The sequence below is a fragment of the Calidris pugnax genome, unplaced genomic scaffold (assembly GCF_001431845.1).
Source record: "Calidris pugnax isolate Ruff unplaced genomic scaffold, ASM143184v1 scaffold289, whole genome shotgun sequence".
Classification (NCBI taxonomy): domain Eukaryota; kingdom Metazoa; phylum Chordata; class Aves; order Charadriiformes; family Scolopacidae; genus Calidris; species Calidris pugnax.
Window position 1 is genome coordinate 488,125 of NW_015091339.1, and position 17,715 is coordinate 505,839.

The 17,715-nt window shown below is 44.4% G+C and overlaps 1 protein-coding gene across 1 annotated transcript in view; it reads right to left on the reverse strand.

Moving 5' to 3' along the window:
* LRGUK (leucine-rich repeats and guanylate kinase domain containing) overlaps positions 1 to 17,715 on the reverse strand; it is a 71,646-nt gene that overhangs the window by 8,073 nt on the left and 45,858 nt on the right. Inside the window, exons 17-18 of the mRNA XM_014960999.1 lie at positions 15,273 to 15,361; positions 6,287 to 6,421 (exon numbers count right to left, since the gene is read on the reverse strand). Of these exons, the coding sequence (XP_014816485.1) occupies positions 6,287 to 6,421; positions 15,273 to 15,361 (224 nt within the window). The remainder of the gene's footprint in view (positions 1 to 6,286; positions 6,422 to 15,272; positions 15,362 to 17,715) is intronic.

Consider the following 17,715-nt stretch of genomic DNA (forward strand, 5'->3'; position numbering starts at 1 on the left):
CTCTTCTCCAGGCTGAACAACCCCAGCTCCCTCAGCCTGTCCTCGTAGCAGAGGTGCTCCATCCCCCTGATCATCCTTGTGGCCCTCCTCTGGACCCTCTCCATCAGGTCCATGTCCTTCTTATATTGAGGGCTCCAGACCTGCACACAATACTCCAGGTGAGGTCTCACCAGAGCAGAGTAAAGTGGCAGAATCCCCTCTCTGGACCTGCTGGCAACACTTCTTTTGATGCAGCCCAGGATGGGATTGGCCTTCTGGGCTGCAGGTGCCCACTGCCTGCTCATGTCCAGCTTCTCATCCACCAGCACCCCCAAGTCCCTTTCCTCAGGGCTGCTTTCCAATACTTCACCCCCCAGTCTGTACTGATGGTGAGGATTGTTCTGGCCCAGGTGCAGAACCTTGCATTTGCTCTTGTTGAACCTCATCAGACCTAACTGTGGCAGGGATAAGAAATTACTGGGAGCAGTAAATCCAAACAGCACCTCAGACTCTTCAACAACATCTACTCCAGTTTCTACAAGGCTGACTACTTCTGCTTTGGCTTCGGAGAACGTAGTCACACATTCGCCTACAAATGAAGGCTAAGAATAGATATTACCTACTTAGAATTAACCCTCTGTGGATCTCTAGCTGCAACCACGGGAATGCACTGCGTTAAAATCCAGCATCCTGAGGTGTTCATCAAAAATCTTCATTGCTTTTCTCCCTGACTGTCCCTTTCTTAAAGGGCAGAAGACAAGGTAAACTGTGGGAAGTAATTTCTGTATCACTTGGCAGGGTGGGAAGGGGAGGCAGATACCCAGGCCTGTACAAGTGTCATTAGAAAGATTTAATTTAATTAGGGTTTCTTGTAAAACTACTCAATGAGAGTGACATCAAAAATAAGTGGGAAAACTAGAGCTTATGAGGCCATCTAAATGTCCATCTAAATTTGGGAGAGGTGGGGCAGAGGAGCTGAGAACTTGCCTCTCCTTTGTGCTTTGACCTGTCAATGAGTTGGGATAACCCAGGTTTAGCCCTTCCCTGACGGCCTCAGCAGAGAAAAGAGAACTATTACAGGCAAAGCAGGTGTGGTCCCTCTAGAAAAATTTCCTAGTCAGCTAAATGGAAATGAAAAATAGGAAGCTTAAAGCCCGCCCAGCATTTCCCTGTGGAGTAATGAGATAAATGGATTCTGTGGGCACTAAATGCAAAATATATTAGTAATGAGTCGAGGAGTGAAGCGCTGCGCTGCTATAGATTCTGTTTAGATTATGGTTGCACTGGACTGCCAAACCCAGCATAGATGATTGCACATGATGTCATCTTATTTCAACAGATGGATATTTTCCAATTTGCTTGTGTTTGGCAGGAATGGGGATGTGCAACTAAATATTCGAGACGGTTCCTGTCAATGGGAGGTGAGGTTCTGACTCCACTCTCAGACTTGCAAATAATCACAGAATCATGGAATGGTTAGAGATGGAAGGGACCAGGGATGGAAAGATCATCCAGTTCCACCCCCCCTGCCCTGGGCAGGGACACCTCCCACCAGACCACGTTGCTCCAAGCCCCATCCAACCTGGCCTTGAACCCCTCCAGGGATGGGGCAGCCACAGCTTCTCTGGGCAACCTGGGCCAGGCTCTCACCACCCTCACAGGGAAGAATTTCTTCCTAATACCTAATCAAAATCTCCCTTCTCTCAGCTTAAAACTGCCCCCCCTCATGCTATGGCTCCCCTCCCTGATCAAGAGTCCCTCCCCATCTCTCCTGGAGCCCCTTGAGGGACTAGAAGGGGCTCTAAGGTCTCCCTGGAGCCTTCTCTTCTCCAGGCTGAACCCCCCCAACTCTCTCAGCCCCCCCTCCCAGCAGAGGGGCTCCAGCCCTCCCAGCATCTCCGTGGCCTCCTCTGGCCCCACTCCAAGAGGTCCATGTCCATCCTGTGCTGAGGACCCTAGAGCTGGATGTAGTGCTCCATGTGGGGTCTCACCAGAGCCAGAGATGAGATCTTAATCTCACCAGAGATTAAGGTATAGCAACTGATTAAGAAGTTAAATTTCTGCTCTCCAACTCCCTGTATTTTGCCACTCCTCTCCTCTCATCTCCTTCTTCTGCTGCAACCAGATCTTTTCAGTATCCTTACTAACTCCTCACAGGTATAAATGAGGGATGAAATACAGCAGACAGGGACCTAAAGAATTTATCACTGCCTGTGGTGAGTTGCAGTCCTTTAAAGTACAGTTGTATGATACACTGCCCTGAAGGACCACCACTCACCACAGGCAATGATAAATTGTTTAAGTCTATGAGTGAAAACAAATGGAACCTTCAGGAAAAAAAAAAAAAGAAATCCACACTTTGAATGTGTGGGAGAGTTCAGCCTCCAGCAGAGAACATGAAAGAAATCCCTGGAAACTGGGAGGATGTTTTGTTTCATGAAATCGGGAAAGCTCAGAACATCACAGGTTACTTCCCAGGAGAAGACCGTCACCATGGTCTCAGCAATGAAAAGAAGCTGTGGGTGTTATTAGAAACTGTCCTGCTGAAAACTGCAGACAGAATCACAGAATGATATGGGGTTGGAAGGGACCTCTGGAGATCATCTAGTCCAACCCCCTGCCAAAGCAGGTCCACCCAGAGCCGATCCCACAGGAACTTGTCCAGGCAGGTTTGAATGTCTCCAGAGAAGGAGACTCCACCACCTCCCTGGGCAGCCTCTTCCAGGGCTCTGCCACTCCCAAAGTAAAGAAGTTCCTCCTCATGTCGAGATGGAACTTCTTGCATTCAAGTTTGTGCTCGTTTCCTCATGTCCTGTTGCTGGGCACCACTAAAAAAAGACTGGCCCCATCCTCTTGACACCCACCCTTTAAGTATTGATAAGCATTGATGAGATCCCCCCTCAGAATTCTCCAGACTGAAAAGACCCAAGTCCCTCAGCCTTTCCTCAGCAGAGAGATGTTCTAGGCTCCTAATCAACTTTATAGCCCTTTGCTGTACCTTCTCCAGCAGTTCCCAGTTCCCTGTGGAACTGGACCCAGTGCTCCAGATGGGGCCTCACCAAGGCAGAGCAGATGGGGAGGATGACCTCCCTCCACCTGCTGATCACACTCTTACTGATGCCCCCCAGGATGCCATTGGCCTTCTTGGCCACAAGGGCCCATTGCTGGCTCATGGTCATCCTGTTGTCCACCAGGACTCCCAGGTCTTTCTCCTCAGAGCTGCTCTCCAGCAGGTCAGCCCCCAACCTGTCTTGGTGCAGGGGGTTATTCTTCCCCAGGTGCAGCACCCTACACTTGCCCTTGTTGAATTTCATCAGGTTCCTCTCTGCCCAATTCTCCAGCCTGTCCAGATGCCCAAACCAAACTTTTAATTTTCACTCTTGAGTAAATGCAATTGGGATCATCTGGTTTTACTTGTAGAGCAGAAGTAACCAAACAACTGCAGGGCTTGAATCCAACAAGTGTTAGTGACCTAAAGAATCACAATATTTCCACCACAGCTCAAGCTTAAATAAAAACAGCCAGATTTGAGAAATAATGCAAAAAAAAAAAAAAAGAAACCTGGACATGATGTTGCCCAGTGTGATATCAGATTAAACTGCAGCCCCTAATCTTGGAAAACAGAATTTCCTTCATTGGCTGTGTCTGGAGGTCAACACATTCATCCGCTTACCCCTTGACGGCCTTTTTTAATTTACTCTTTCTTCCATTCCAAATGTTGAAAGCATAAAGTTGGAGAGAAAGAAAAAGACAATATTAAACCATCTGAACATTCAAACAAAATCACTAGGGGCTTTAGTACAACACTTCAGAAATGTGGGATGTTTCCAACTGATATTTCAAACGCATCCACACAACAGCATTTCCATCAGTCACGCCGATAAGCAAATTTCCTCCAAACTTTCCATATTTCCCTTGCAAAAAGATCTGACAACACGACTCTACACAAGTTTTGCTGCAGGCCAGGAGGCACGCACAGAAAATGAATCAGATTTAGCAGTTTGCTTTTTCTCTCCTCACAGTTGTTTTTCCACCGCGTTATTAACAGCGCTAAACGAAAACACTTGCCGAAGTCAAAACACCAAAATGTGGTGGAGTGGAAAGACATATTTATTCCCATCTGCGGAGGGTAAAGACCTTTACAACTCATCACAGCTTCACACTCGTGTGAGTTATAGGTCTTGCCTCTTCCTGGTAAGGACAGATGATGCATAATCCTTCGGCAACCTATTATGCACTCATTTTTTTTTTTTCATATTCTCACTCTGTTCCCCTTCAGCAAACTCTTCCCGGGCACAAATACTCAGGGCAAATGAATCTGCAGAGGCTGACAGCTTCAACCTTTTTACAGCACGCTAATTAACTACTTGTAATTACAGTGGCAGGTAGTGCATCGCATAGAAGGAGCTGGCAGCCTCTCTAGGATATAAAAGGAAGGCTGAGATATTTTTTTTTCAACAAGTTTAGATCAGAATTCTGCTTAACAGATGAGGAATAAAGTGAAGGGATTGCAATCGTACAAAGATGTTCAACGTTTCTCATGGGTCTGACTTAATGTTAAAAGCTGCTCAATGTGTTATTAGGAGGTTATTTAACAGTGGTTTTTAAAAGATGTGAAAATACCTAGATGAAAAATACTCAGTAAATTATATTTTTAAAATGGCAGGAAATACTTTGGTTGGATGGAACGAGAAAAAGATATCAGACGTTGGACTGAACCCAGAATCAAATTCAAGTTTACCAACAGCCACACGACACAGACACCAGCCCACTCCAAGCTGCAGCTTTCAGATGAGCTTTGTGGTAGGTTCCAAAGAGCACACACCTATTTCCTAGCGTGGATGAGGGATCTGGAGCGTTACGCTTCAGTAGGTCATCCTGCGCGGCATCCGGCTGCTTCTGTGTGTCCCATCTGGGCAAGAGATTACAACAGATGGCCAGAAGAGGGGAAAGAAAAAGATTTTATCCAGGATGCTGCATAGAAAGGCCACAATGTCACCTGCCACAACAGCAGAGAGGCATGTTGGCAGCCAGAGCTCAGATGTATTTAGGAAACAAGACCATTACAGTAAGTCACAGTCATCTCGTGAGGCAACGTAGACCTGTATTTTATCCAGGATGCTGCCACAATGTCACCTGCCACAACAGCAGACAGGCACGTTGGCAGCCAGAGCTCAGATGTATTTAGGAAACAAGACCGTTACAGTAAGTCACAGTCATCTCGTGAGGCAACGTAGACCTGCAGAGCAAGTCAGGAAGATACAGCCTTCTTCACAGCTGAAGCCCTAAAAGACACTGAAGATGTAGCCTCTTCAAATCTTCTTCTATCCTCACCTCTCTACAAGCTTTAAATGACATTAGGATTTGTCTCCCTCCCTTATCTCAGAACCTGTTTAGCTGCAGTACCAATAAATGAGGATGTTCATCACTCACAGAATCACAGAATCTTCTAGGTTGGAAGGGACCTTAAAGATCATCTTGTCCAACCGTCAACCTAACTCTGACAAAAATAGACACCCACACAACAAACAAGAAGCATCACCATCACTAAACCATACCTCCCAGCACTACATCAACCCGTCTTTTGAACACCTCCAGGGATGGTGCCTCAACCACCTCCCTGGGCAGCCCATTCCAATGCCTGAGAACCCTTTCAGTGAAAAAATTTTTCCTAATATCCAGCCTGAACCTCCCCTGGCGCAACTTGAGGCCATTTCCTCTTGTCCTGTCACCTGTGACTTGAGAAAAGAGCAGAGATGCTGGACAGGATATGAAGCAGCTCTGGCTGAGAGGGTAAGAGCAGGTGAAGGTACTACAGAGCTCAGTACCCTGGATGGGATCTGCTGTTAATCACGGAGGAGATATGAATTTGAAGCCCATGATATCACCCAGAGCCTCCCAAATGATATTCAGCAGTAACTATGGTAATTCTCTAAAGAGAGAATGAGGAATAATTCTGATAGCAATATCTGATCAACTTGTCTAAAACAGTATTTAGCACTCCAGTTCTGGTTTTTTTACACCTGGACCAAGTTTCTTTCAGCATCTTTTTCCCTTCAAACACCCTCTTGATAGAAAGCTCTTGAAATTCCCTTTCTGTTAACACAAATTATGGTGTCTGAACGAAACCATCCCCACAAATTACAAGACTTTCTTTGATGCTGCAGTGACACACGTGTAACAAGGCTGTTGATGTAGCAGATGAGACATCTGCATCAGCTTGGGAAATGGTTTCAGATCTTGCACATTGCAGCATCAACCTTCATTCCACCCATCAACGAGCTGCTCTCTTGAAAAATGAACTCACCGGCTCCCTGGGTTAGTCGGGGGGAAGCTCTGGTCTTGGGTGATGTTTCTTCCATCTGAGAGCAAAGAAACTTGGGTTGGTGGTTCCAGTAAGTGTTGATGGGGGCTGCCTGGTGCGGGACTGACTGCCAGGTCCCTGAAATGATAGAAAAAGAAAGTAAAGCACTAATTACAGAATCACAGAATCGCAGAATCGTAGTGGTTGGAAGGGACCTCAGAGATCATCGAGTCCAACCAACACAAAAAAAAACCAAAAAACCCCCCCACAAAAAACCACAAACCACCACCCACCACCTAAACACACAACAACAACCACCAAACCAAAAAACCATCACCCACCCACACAGCACCCCACCACAAACCAGTAATCTTGGGCACTAGAGCATGCCCTGAAGAACCATGTCTACATGTTTCTTAAATACCTCCAGGGATGGTGACTCCACCACCTCCCTTGGCAGTCCATTCCAATGCCTGACAACCCTTCCAGTAAAGAAATGTTTCCTAATATCCAACCTGAACTTCTCCTGGCGTAACTTGAAGCCATTGCCCCTTGTCCTATCATCTGTAACTTGGGAGAAGTGCATTTAGGTCTTCTGATAGCATAATTAGTGCTTAGTGAGTTCACAAAACCTGTTCAGATGTGGGGGAGCGTTGTCTCCAGTGGGAGAGAAGAACCAAAAAGCAGTTGGGGGTAGTATTCCAGGATTTATCAAGTCAATGGAAAGGAACACTTACAGCTACAGTATGAATAAACTGAATCGTAAGTAGAGATCTAAAGTGGGTTGGATGAGTCAGTCTCCATGAGACAAAGCACTGGAGGGCAACTTGTTGAGATAGAGACATTTGTATTAAAGACATCCAAAATCAGGTGAGATTAATCATAGAATGGTTCAGGTTGGAAGGGACCTTAAAGATCATCTAGTTCCAACTCCCCACCTTGGGCAGGGACACCTCCCACCAGACCAGGTTGCTCAAAACCCCATCCAACCTGGCCTTGAACCCCTCCAGGGATGGGGCAGCCACAGCTTCTCTGGGCAACCTGGGCCAGGCTCTCACCACCCTCACAGCAAAGAAGTTCTTCCTGAGATCTAGTCTAAATCTCCTCTCTTCCAGTTTGAAGCCATCATCCATCATCCTTTCACTACATGCCCCTGTAAAAAGTCCCTCTTTCCCTCATCCTATCACTACATGCCCCCGTAAAAATTCCCTCTCCAGCTTTCCTGGAGCCCCCTTCAGATACTGGAAGGGGCAATAAGGTCTCCCCAGAGCCTTCACTCCTCCAGGCTGATAGAGACACCCCTTTTAACTAACTCACAAGGTGAGAAGTTGTATCTTTAATGCCATTCATAACATCTAAAAAAAGAAAATCATTCCCAGTATTTGCAATATTGAAACCACTTCACTTATAGAATCAAACTACAGAGTTAAATCCAAAGAGCAGCAGCACTGAAGACTGCCAAACATGAGAGGTCCTTCATTAAATGCTGAACTTATAAATAAGTCTTGGAAGATTCCATACTTCTACCCCCTGTACCTCAAACTGTCTTTTCACACCTCCTCATCTTACCAGAGCAGGACTGTTCCTCCCTGTAGATCTTCTGGTGCTTCAGTGATGAGTCTTTCCCCGTTCCTCCTCCGAAATCAGTCCCCAGCCCAATACACTGTGCATTGCAAGCAAAGTTTTCCTACTCCTCATCTTTACATTTCCCTTTCTTTAGTTTCTTCTTATTATTAATATCTATAAATAAAGCTTCCCTAGTGTAAGGCCTCAAGCTGTTATTGTTTCACTGTCAAGCAGCCGCCGGGTGTTTGTTCGTTATCGGCTCAGATCAAAATCTGAACCAATTACATAGGAGAAAGGGCCTGATTTCATTAACAGCCCCCAGAGCTCAGCGTTCTCAGAAACCATTTCTTCTAAATCCACACCACAGAAATAAAATAATAATAATAATAATAATAATAATAAGAAGAAGAAGAAGAAGAAGAATAAGAAGTAGAAGAAGACGATGAAGACGACGAAGAAGACGACGAAGAAGAAAATCTCTCAGCAAAGATCTCTGTTTAATATATAACACAGAAACACAGAGCCTGAGAAGGGAGGTTATGAGTCAAAGCAGAAATCTGAAGACAGGAGTCCAGGTCACCCCTCTAAAGACCAGCTCACCCGGGGAAAACGAACTCTACTAAACCGTAAAGGTTTGGATTCAGAACCCACGACCCGCTTCAGAAGCTACAGCTCTGTTAATAAATAAACTTCAAACCACAAACCCGACAGCTAAGAAAAATATGCATATTTAAAGGTGTTACAGGGATATTTTTTCACCTTCTGTCTCTGCACTGTCTTTTTTACATTGCCTCTCCAGTTTTGTGCTCTCATTATAGGTATTCAGGCTCAGAGTGTAATTCAAATTGCACCAGGATGCCTCAGCTCAAAAACCAAACCAAACCAAAACCAGGCTGGAGAAGTTAACTAGCACCATCAAATTGCATCAAGATGCTTCAGCTCAAAAAAAACCCCAAACCAAACCAAAACAAAACCAGGCTGGAGAAGTTAACTAGCACCCTAAATGTCCTAGTTTTGTCATTAAGAGGGTCATAGAAATAAAACCGAAAAGCAAAATTACACTGAAGTCTGAGATTGACTAGACAAGAGGGTCTGCAAGACATGTATGCAACCAGAGCAAGCAAATTCAGCCTGAAGAGAGAGTCTCAACCACAGGTAGACCTTGGACTTTCTCTCTACCCAGTTCTGGCAAGGAGCTCCAGGGAAACTGTAAAGTGAAGCATTTTCTTAAAACTCAGAAAAGCAAGATTGCATGTTATAAATTCCCCTCTCACAGAATCACAGAATGATATGGGGTTGGAAGGGACCTCTGGAGATCATCTAGTCCAACCCCCTGCCAAAGCAGGTCCACCCAAAGCAGGTTGCAGAGGAACGTGTCCAGGTGGATTTTGAACGTCTCCAGAGAAGGAGTCTCCACCACCTCTTTGGGCAGCCTCTGCCAGGGCTCTGCCACCCACAAAGAAATTCCTCCTCATGTTTAGATGGAACTTCTTATGTTCAAGTTTGTGCCTATTTCCTCTTGTCCTGTCCCTGGGCACCACTGAAAAAAGCCTGGCCCCATCCTCTTGACACCTACCCTTTAAGTATTGATAAGCATTGATGAGATCCCCCCTCAGTCTTCTCCAGCCTTTCCTCATCAGAGAGACGTTCTAGGCTCCTAATCATCTTTGTAGCCCTTTGGTGTACCTTCTCCAGCAGCTCCCTGTCCTTCTTGAACTGGGAAGCCCAGAACTGGACCCAGTGCTCCAGATGGGGCCTCCCCAGGGCAGAGTAGAGAGGGGGAGGAGGAAGAGGAGGAGGAGGATGTCTGCTCTTGCTTATCCCAGTTCTTTCAGCAACATTTAGACGAAATCAAGAAGTTAATCGCTAGGCTAAAGGCCTGATCTGAATGAGACTTCAACCCAACCCTTTATTTATTACCCTCAAACACACAGATAACTAGTGAAATTATTCAGAGCAAACCACTGAACGTTGCCCGTACATTATATTAGGCAACGAGACATCAAAATGACTTTAATTACACCTGCACACAGCCACAGGCAAGAAATAGAGAGGCCAGGTTTTCAGTAATTTGGATTTAAGAATCAAAATTTATGTAGATAACCCTGCGGGGCTGCAATAAATAAAATAGGTTAGATGCTTGTGTGACATCACTTTTAAAATTTTCTAACACATACTGGGGAAAATTAAGCAACATATTTCAGTTCGGATTAAAATGCGTAAGGATGAGGTTAGGCCTTAAAGAATCTTTTAATATTTACAGACACACAAGAAATCCAACACTTTTTTGCATATATAATTTTTGGCATCAGTTTCACGTATTTCTATTCTATTATTTCTCCTCTGTTACTCTATTCACATAATTCTACTTCACAGAATTTAGATGCACTCCTGACTCAAGTAGGGTTCTCGTTGCTGCTTAAAAGAAGCTGAGCTGCCTCTGCCCTCTACCATTTCTGGTCCACAGCCACCTATTTACGCTCCTGTTCCTCTCCCAGCGTGATGCCAGCACAAGTGGCTCTTTCCTACCACAGAAATCAGGATTCATATCCTCAAAGTAGCTTTAACTGGGAGGGGTGGCTGACACCCCAGAGGGCTGTGCTGCCATCCAGCGAGACTTGGACAGGCTGGAGGGCTGGGCAAAGAAGAACCTCATGAGGTTCAACAGGGAAAAGTGTAGGGTCCTGCACCTGGGGAAGAAAAATGTCAGGTACCAGTACAGGTTAGGGGTGGACCTGCTAGAGGCAACTACTGAAGAGAAAGATCTAGGGGTCCTGGTGGACAGTAAAATGACAATGAGTAAACAGTGTGCTCTTGTGGCCAGGAAGGCCAATGGTATCTTGGGTTGCATAGGGAAGAGTGTGGCCAGCAGGTCAAGGGAAGTCATTCTCCCCCTCTACTCTGCACTGGTGAGGCCACAACTAGAGTACTGCATCCAGTTCTGGGCTCCCCAGTTCAAGAGGGACAGGGAACTACTAGAAAGAGTCCAGCGAAGGGCAACAAAGATGATTCAAGGACTGGAGCATCTCCCTTATGAGGAGAGACTGAGAGAGCTGGGACTCTTTAGTCTGGAGAAGAGAAGGCTGAGGGGAGACCTTATCAACGCCTACAAGTATCTCAAGGGAGGGTTGAAGGAGGAGGGAGCCAGACTCTTTTCAGTGGTTCCCAGTGAGAGGACGAGGGGCAACGGGCACAAGTTGGAACATAAGAGGTTCCACTCAAATATGAGGAGAAACTTCTTCACGGTGAGGGTGACAGAGCCCTGGAACAGGCTGCCCAGGGAGGGTGTGGAGTCTCCTTCCTTGGAGATTTTCAAGACCCGCCTGGATGCTCCTGAGTAACATGCTCTGACAAACTCTAGGCAATCCTGCTTCAGCAGGGGAGTTGGACTAGATGATCTCAATGGTCCCTTCCAACTCTAAAATTCAGTGAAATTCAGTGAAATACTTGTATAGTTTATACAATTAAAATCTAGTCTAACAGCTAAAAAAAATACATCTTCAATGCTAGCAAGACATTGTAGAAACTTTTAGCTAACTCTATTGGTATTTCTATGTGATAAAATACATATATAATCAATTACCTGCACATTTCACAAATTTGTTCTCTTTAAATTATAATAATTACTTTTTAAAGTACAATCACCCACTTTTTAAAGTACCTGTCTTATTTTGCTCCAGGTTACCTGCAAGGCCCTCAGAACAAAGTTTCATTCTATACCGACTCCATCCCGCACGGCAGGCATGGAACCTTCCTCTTGTATTTCCCAATACAATTCAAAATTAATCCACTTTAATGAACTTCCTTCTCTCTGCCCCACTTTGCTCCAAGACGTCATCTCCCCAGGGGTAGGACAGAGAGAACAAAATGCATGTTGGCTTCTCCGAGTCCCAAGTCCATACCTTCAGTCAATTCAAACTCCCCTGGAAGTTCAGGGTAAAAAATTAGGCTTTATATTGGAGTAATTAAGCAGGGGGACATATTCTTTTCTCTTTTTTTTGCCTCTAGAGGAGCAGTATTTCCCAGCAAGGAGTGCTATGGCAGCAAGATTCATCAGCTGAAACCCTGTGTAAGGCCAGATGTGAAATAAATCGTATTTTTCCATAAACAGCAGATTAAGTGGACCAAGTACATTATGCACCGCTGCTGACAATGAAAATAAGGAAAAGGTCTATCAAGTTCCAAATAAAAATTCATCAGAACAAAGCTGATAAGATTAAAGCAAAAATAGACGCTGGAGTTTTTTAAAACTGGATTTTAAACAGGCACGACCCATTCTATTTCTGCAGCCAAGTAAGGAGAGAAATAAAAACCTCCAAATAAAATACAGCTTGAAAGAAAATAACTTCCAATGTGGATATGCCACAGGAGAGAGAAATCTGGGAAGCACTAAAGTCAAGATGGATCTGGATGTAACAATAAGATGAGATGTCGAGCCTGGGTATCTGATGCAATAATGGCTCAACGAAAAGATTGGTGTAATTTTTGAGCAAAATATGCCAAAATAATGAAGTAGGGTGCCTCAAGTGAAGCTTGAGTGTCGTCTTTGCCAGCAATAGTTGTAGGGACACTTGAAAGTGCTGAGATAATGAAGTAGGGTGCCTCAAGTGAAGCTTGAGTGTCGTCTTTGCCAGCAATAGTTGTAGGGACACTTGAAATACTCTGGACTGATCAATTTTGAGAGTTAATTAACAAATTAGAGAGACTTTACAGTAATCCCACTGAATCGACTAAGCATAGAACTTCCAGAGAAAGATGAAAAGACATTAAAATAAATACAATTTAAGTAAGAACCGTGGAAAGGTATAAAGCAATATAATAGTGTAACCACCCCAGGATTATTTGGGTGCTGCTGCTAATGGCACCACAAATGATGACACAACGAATTACCTTGAGTCATCTCAGTGGCACAATCTGTGTACAAATTCCTTGCTTAGCCCTTGATAAAAGCTAAAGAAAGCCACATCACCTTACATTTCCTATAGGCTAAAAGCGGGCATAAAGACGGTTACCAGAGCTAAGATGACACACAATAACCTTTTAAGCTCCTCATGACTCAGGTCCATCATTACATATGGAAAGAAAGATCCATCAAAGCCCCAGGTGAGCTTTTCCAAGGTGGAAGCTCCTCTCCTATGGGTATTTAAAACATGATTCAATTCTATAGGAACAAACATGCTCAACAGAACAACCATACCCTTGCTGCTGGACTGGACTATGACCCACTGGGTTCTCTGCTAGCTAATTGCTACATTCCAGGATTACAAAATCACAGAATGATATGGGGTTGGAAGGGACCTCTGGAGATCATCTAGTCCAACCCCCTACCAAAGCAGGTCCACCCAAAGCAGGTTGCACAGGAACGTGTCCAGGAGGGTTTTGAATGTCTCCAGAGAAGGAGACTCCACCACCTCTCTGGGCAGACTCTTCTAGGGCTCTGCCACCCCAAAAATAAAGAAGTTCCTCCTCATATTTAGGTGGAACTTCTTACATTCACGTTTGTGCCCATTCCCTCTTCTCCTGTCACTGGGCACCACCAAAAAAAGACTGGCCCCATCCTCCTGACACCCACCCTTTAAATATTTATAAGCATTTATGAGATACCCCCTCAGTTTTCTCTTCTCCAGTCTAAAAAGACACAAGTCCCTCAGCCTTTCCACATCAGAGAAATGTTCTAGTCCCCTCAGCATCTTCGTAGCCCTTTGCTGTTCCCTCTCCACCAGTTTCCTGTCCTTCTGGAACTGAAGAGCCCAGAACTGCACTCAGCACTCCAGATGTGGCCTCCCCAGGGCAGAGCAGAGGAGGAGGATGACCTCCCTCCACCTGCTGCCCACACTCGCCTTGATGGACCCCAAGATGCCATTGTCCTTCTTGGCCACAAGGACACATTGCTGGCTCATGGTCATCCTGATGTCCACCAGGACTCTCCAGCAGGTCAGCCCCCAACCTGTCCTTGTGCATGGGGTTATTTCTCCCCAGGTGCAGCACCCGACAAGAGGATACAGATCCTCTCTTTGAATTTCAACCACTTTATAACATTCATATTTATGGCACCTCTTGACTTAACCTCTTGTGTGGAATGGGGTGCTGTCTACACTTGCCTCCGACTCTGCTGAGCGCATCTATCCCTTGAGGCCTGGTAATTGCAAATGCTGATTGGGGGTGACAGGATTTTCTCTCACCTGCCTGACAGCTCCACCAAAGCAAGTCCAATTCTTAACTCCAAAATCAGCTTCCAGTGAATGAATATTGTGGAATAAAGGCAGCAAAGAGCAACAAACTAAGGCAGCCTCAGCTGAACAGTTCACACCCCAACACTAAATCAAACCCGAAATGTCTAGCAAAAGAAAAAACACTGATTTCCATTTTTCTTCTCATTTCAACATCATTTAAAATGAGTGAATCCGCTACTTGAAAAACCTTTTCTCTAAGTAACAATTTGGAAAATGCCTCATAATGATGCATCTCTGCCTGTAAGCTCCTGCCACTGGATTCCTAGGGACAGTTTAATTCACTAATTTTTTTTTTCCTTCTTTCTTTTTTTCTTTCTTTTTCCAGACTTTGTCATCGGAATGATTTTCATCAACACATTCTGTAGGTACGATTGGCGACTGCCCTTGTACAGCCCTGAAATGAGCTGAAAGGTGTGAACTTTTCTCTTTGTTCTGCTGATGGCTGATTTAGAGGCCTATGTGATACTTTAAATGTCAACACTTGAGAGCCTTTTCATGGCAGGTAGGAAAAGCAAGCAGAGAAGAATTGAGATTAGGACAATTTATACCAGGGGAAGGCAGGAGTGCCACAAAAGATCAATCAAAGAAGGCACATGGAGATTTATAGACTTTTAACACCATTTTTGCAGGGCCATGGCTATGAGGAGAAAGGAGGAGAGAGAGTCAAGACAGGATCCATTTTCTAAAAAATAATAAAAAAATATTAAAAAATTAGGAAATGGAGTCAGCTTTCAGAAATTCTGCTTTAAACAGAGAGACCCACAGAAGATGTACTGCAGCAAACAACCTTGCACTGAGCACAGCTGTGACTTTCCAACACTAATTGCTAGTAGTGCTAAAAAACATGCCGGAGACTGTGAGCTGCCAGAAAAATTATCCTTTTCTGCTCTCTCCGAGAAGCAGCATACAATAATTTCATAGTTTTCCACAAGTTCTTGTGGATGGCTCTGCCTCATACATTTTGGGTAGGCATTTCGGGACGGCTGCACTCCCAAGTCAAAAGACAGGTGGAGTGTGATGTATTTGTAGGGCGAGATTTAAAAGTGATAAGAAGGAGAGCTGTCTGGGAGATTTGCAACCCCTGACAGTTTCTAATCATTCATCCTTAAGAGGAGTGGAGAAGAAAGCTTAAACAGGCATTTTTTTCACTTGATTGCAAAAGAACTTGGCTGAAAACTGCTCTGTGTTACCTTTGAAAGAGCTGGACGTAGGCACTGGGTGCCTTCCCCGACAAAGCCTGTCGTGCCGCAGAACGACGCCTTTGGAGAGAAGCTTCTTCCTGATAAAGAAATACAGAATCACAGAATCTTCTAGGTTGGAAGGGACCTTAAAGATCATCTTGTCCAACCGTCAACCTGACAAAAATAGACACCCACACAACAAACAAGGAGCATCATCACTAAACCAGACCTCCCAGCACTACATCAACCTGTCTTTTGAACCCCTCCAGGGATGGTGCCTCAACCCCCTCCCTGGGCAGCCCAGTCCAATGGCTGAGAACCCTTTCAGTGAAAAAATTGTTCCTAATATCCAGCCTGAACCTCCCCTGGTGCAACTTGAGGCCATTTCCTCTTGTCCTGTCACCTGTGACTTGAGAGAAGAGACCGACCCCCATCTCTCTACACCCTCCTTTCAGGGAGTTGTAGAGAGCAATACGACTGACTTTATACAGCAACTTAAAAGTATATACAACCGACTTTATACAGCAACTTAAAAGTATATACAGTAACTTAATTGGCTGTGAGATTCTGCTCTTTCATTAAGACTCTAGAGTGCACGGATTTCTACGTTCTGGGAAAATTGCAGTGCTGTTTTATAACTAACAAGGTGCTAAATACGATTCACCCATCTATATAAACCAAATTTTCGTCTGAAATCTCGTTGGCTTTGAAAAATGAAGATCTTCATCTCCAGCGAAGCTCCATTTCTTCATAGTAGTCAAAACGTGCCAGGAAGGAATATCTGCAGAGAACCACTTTTGATGCCTCCCAACCTCCTGGGGATAATTCTAGCTCTGTTGATGTCTTCAGCTTCTTTTCACTAGCAAGGAGCCGAACACAGAAGAATTTGCCTCTGATATACCTTAACCACACTGTCTCCTTGCTTCATCAAGGCAGAAAACCTGCCTCACCAGCTCCGTATCAACTCATATTCCCCCCCTTCAAAGAAGGAATTAACTTTTTGCAAATTCCAGTTAGTTAAACCGACTTTGCACACATTAGGATCTCAGCAGACTGGAAAATGGGGTCCTGAGTTTTGCGGGCGCGTTAATTAACACGTGCTGTAGGACAATGTAATTTCTCAGCTCAGACAAACGCAGCGCTACAAGCGGGCTTAAAAAAATAAAATGTAAATCACAGAGCACAGTTATTAAATCCTGAATTGCTATCAGCTGATAGCCATTGAGAGTTTGATATCAATTTAATAGCTAAATCCCGTGTCTGGAACAGAGGTGTTCTGTCATGGCACGAGCAGTGAAAGAGAATATAGTTCATCTGCTGAATGCTCACGTTATGACTATTGTGAATTCCTTCATTTTCCTTCCCTATTTATGCTAAGATGCTCACTGAGCTTGTCTTTTGTTTTGCTTTCTTCTAGTGAAGATCTAATTCTCACTCTTTTTTTCTGTGTGGATTACAGGTACAGATACCTTTCCTTGTAGAGTTAATTACAGCCACCCCAAATTAGCACAGGCTTGGCGTGCTCACCAGGGATAAAGCTGCAGGGAATCAGATCTACTGCCTTTCCCCGAGCAGCAGCTCCTGCTTCTTATTTTGCTTGTGGATAATTCACATTAATTTCTTCGTATTTTTTATTTTCCAGTTCTACCTAATGGGAGTTGAATGTGGTTACTGCAGTGACAGCACATTATTTGTGTATCAAAAGCACAAAACCCTTTTGCTTTCCCACATACAACAGTTTAGACAAAATTTGACTTTAAGGCCACAGACATATTTATATTCTCCTCATTAAATATGGTCTAAGAGGCACCTGTGTTTCACCTTGAATGTTTTACAACGCTGACACTTTGGCTGATGCCATAAAGCTTCCTCTGCTTGTAAAAATATATTGGGAACTTAGTGTAGTAAATAAAAGAAAGGTATTGCCAGCACTGAACGAGGAGACTAATAAGAAAGAGAGCCTTGTGGCCACTAAGTTAAATGCAAGGTAAATGATAGCCCCTCCTTGATTATGAACCACTTCTCCCTGACTCGACAAAATGAAGTTAAATGCAAGGTAAATGATAGTCCCCCCCCACCTTGATCATGAACCACTTCTCCCTGACTCGACAAAATGTAAACTTTCCCAATAAGAATTAAAAAAAAAAAAAAGATGAAATAAAAAAAGGGAGAAAAATGAATTGCTGGGGTGGTGGGAGTGAAGGCAGAGTGCTACCAAGGGAAGAAATATTCTGGTTTCTCTCTCACATTAAACTAACAAACCTTTGGGTGACAGGAACATGAAAATAAACCACACTTGTGACATTTTTTTTTAATTCCGCGTGGCTTGAAAAGAGGTATTTCATTTCGGAAGGGAGGTTCCCTATTTATATCAGCCATTTTACAGTCATACCTTTCTCCATGCCTAAGAGAGCCTTCTATAAAGCCTGGAAAAGTGGGGGGGGGGCAGAGG